Source organism: Cyprinodon variegatus, unplaced genomic scaffold (genome assembly GCF_000732505.1).
Source record: "Cyprinodon variegatus isolate N-32 unplaced genomic scaffold, C_variegatus-1.0 Scaffold1475, whole genome shotgun sequence".
In the NCBI taxonomy this organism is placed as follows: domain Eukaryota; kingdom Metazoa; phylum Chordata; class Actinopteri; order Cyprinodontiformes; family Cyprinodontidae; genus Cyprinodon; species Cyprinodon variegatus.
In genome coordinates this window covers 39,168-40,429 of record NW_015151928.1, presented here as the reverse complement: position 1 = coordinate 40,429, position 1,262 = coordinate 39,168, and the positions used below count along the sequence as shown (strand labels likewise).

Genomic DNA, 1,262 nt, shown 5'->3' with positions numbered 1-1,262 from the left:
GCACCTTCTGGTTAATGATGAGATGTTTCTGCTGTTTCAGGCTCCAGAGGCGAGGAGAGCTCAGAGGAAGACCCTACCATTGACATCACCACCGTCCAGGACATGCTGAGCAGTCACCACTACAAGTCCTTCAAGATCAGCTTGATCCATAAGCTGCGTTTCACCACAGAAGTCCAGCTAGGTACTTCCTGCTGCCGGGGGCCCAGACCGCCCACATACGCTCAGGTGGAGCAGAACCTGAAGGTTCCTGCATGGAGGAGGAAACCAGCAGAAAGGGACAGAAGGTTCCAGATGTTGGTGCCTTTAGGGCGTAAAAATGCTGCTTCATTTAGCTGCTGATGAACCAATCAGTCGCCCTTTAATGTAGAACCGTTTCATCTGTTCTGCTTCCCATCTCAGCTAATGAGAACGCCATCAGTAAAGATGCTGCTAACATTTAGCCTTAAGCTAACGCTTAGCTGTAAATGTTGAAGCTCAAACAGCCAGGATTCCTCCAGGCTGAATGAAAGCAGAGCCGGTTCTTCCTCTGGGAGGGGCCGCCCCTCGGTCCAGATGTTGGGTATCTTCTGCCAGATGTTTTTCTGTTGGGTCTTTAGATCAGAAATGTTGGCATTTTACCAAACTAAACGCTCCTCCACCATAAACCACTTCCAACCTTTCTCTGCAGGCATTTCAGGAGAAAAAGTGGAAATTGATCCTGTTACCAATCAGAAGTTTTTCCGCATTCGCCAGAAACCCATCTCCATCGACTCGGACCACCTGTGTGCCTGTGACCTTGTTGAGGAGAGGAGCCCCAGTAAGTGTTCCTCAGACCTGCAAAAGTTTGATGCGATCCCTGAGAAACAGTCCTCCCATCCATCAGAAACGTTTAGCACCTTAAGTTCAGCAGCGATCGACCTGAAAGATTACAGCCATCAGCTGGTCCTAGCTTGACCCGGATGCAGCTCCGAGCTTTAAACACCCCGACTGGAGGGTTTCCCTCATCAGGATCAGTCTGAAGCAGAAGGACAGACCTGAGGAGAGTCAGTGGCTGTGGTTTGGAGCTGCTAGCTAAACTCCATCAAACACTCTGGGTTACTGAGCAAGACCCTTAAAGGGGAACACCGTTTTTTTTTCCAAAGGTCCTTGATTTTCCGTTATTCCATCATGTTCTACTCACCCAGATGAGTTTAGTGTCATTTGGAGCCGTTCTGAAGATATTCCGTTAGGTTATATCCAGTAACGTCTTCCTATGGGCAACGACTTGAAGGCACAAACTAAAC

At 48.8% G+C, this 1,262-nt stretch overlaps 1 protein-coding gene across 2 annotated transcripts in view; it reads left to right on the top strand.

The window, feature by feature from the left end:
- LOC107103532 (target of rapamycin complex 2 subunit MAPKAP1-like) overlaps positions 1-948 on the top strand; it is a 15,446-nt gene extending 14,498 nt beyond the window's left edge. For both annotated transcript variants that reach the window (XM_015403264.1, XM_015403265.1), the window contains 2 exons: positions 41-181; positions 668-948. In XM_015403264.1, coding sequence (XP_015258750.1) covers positions 41-181; positions 668-933 — 407 coding nt within the window. In that variant the 3' untranslated portion in view covers positions 934-948. The remainder of the gene's footprint in view (positions 1-40; positions 182-667) is intronic.
- The last annotated feature ends 314 nt before the right edge of the window (positions 949-1,262 follow it).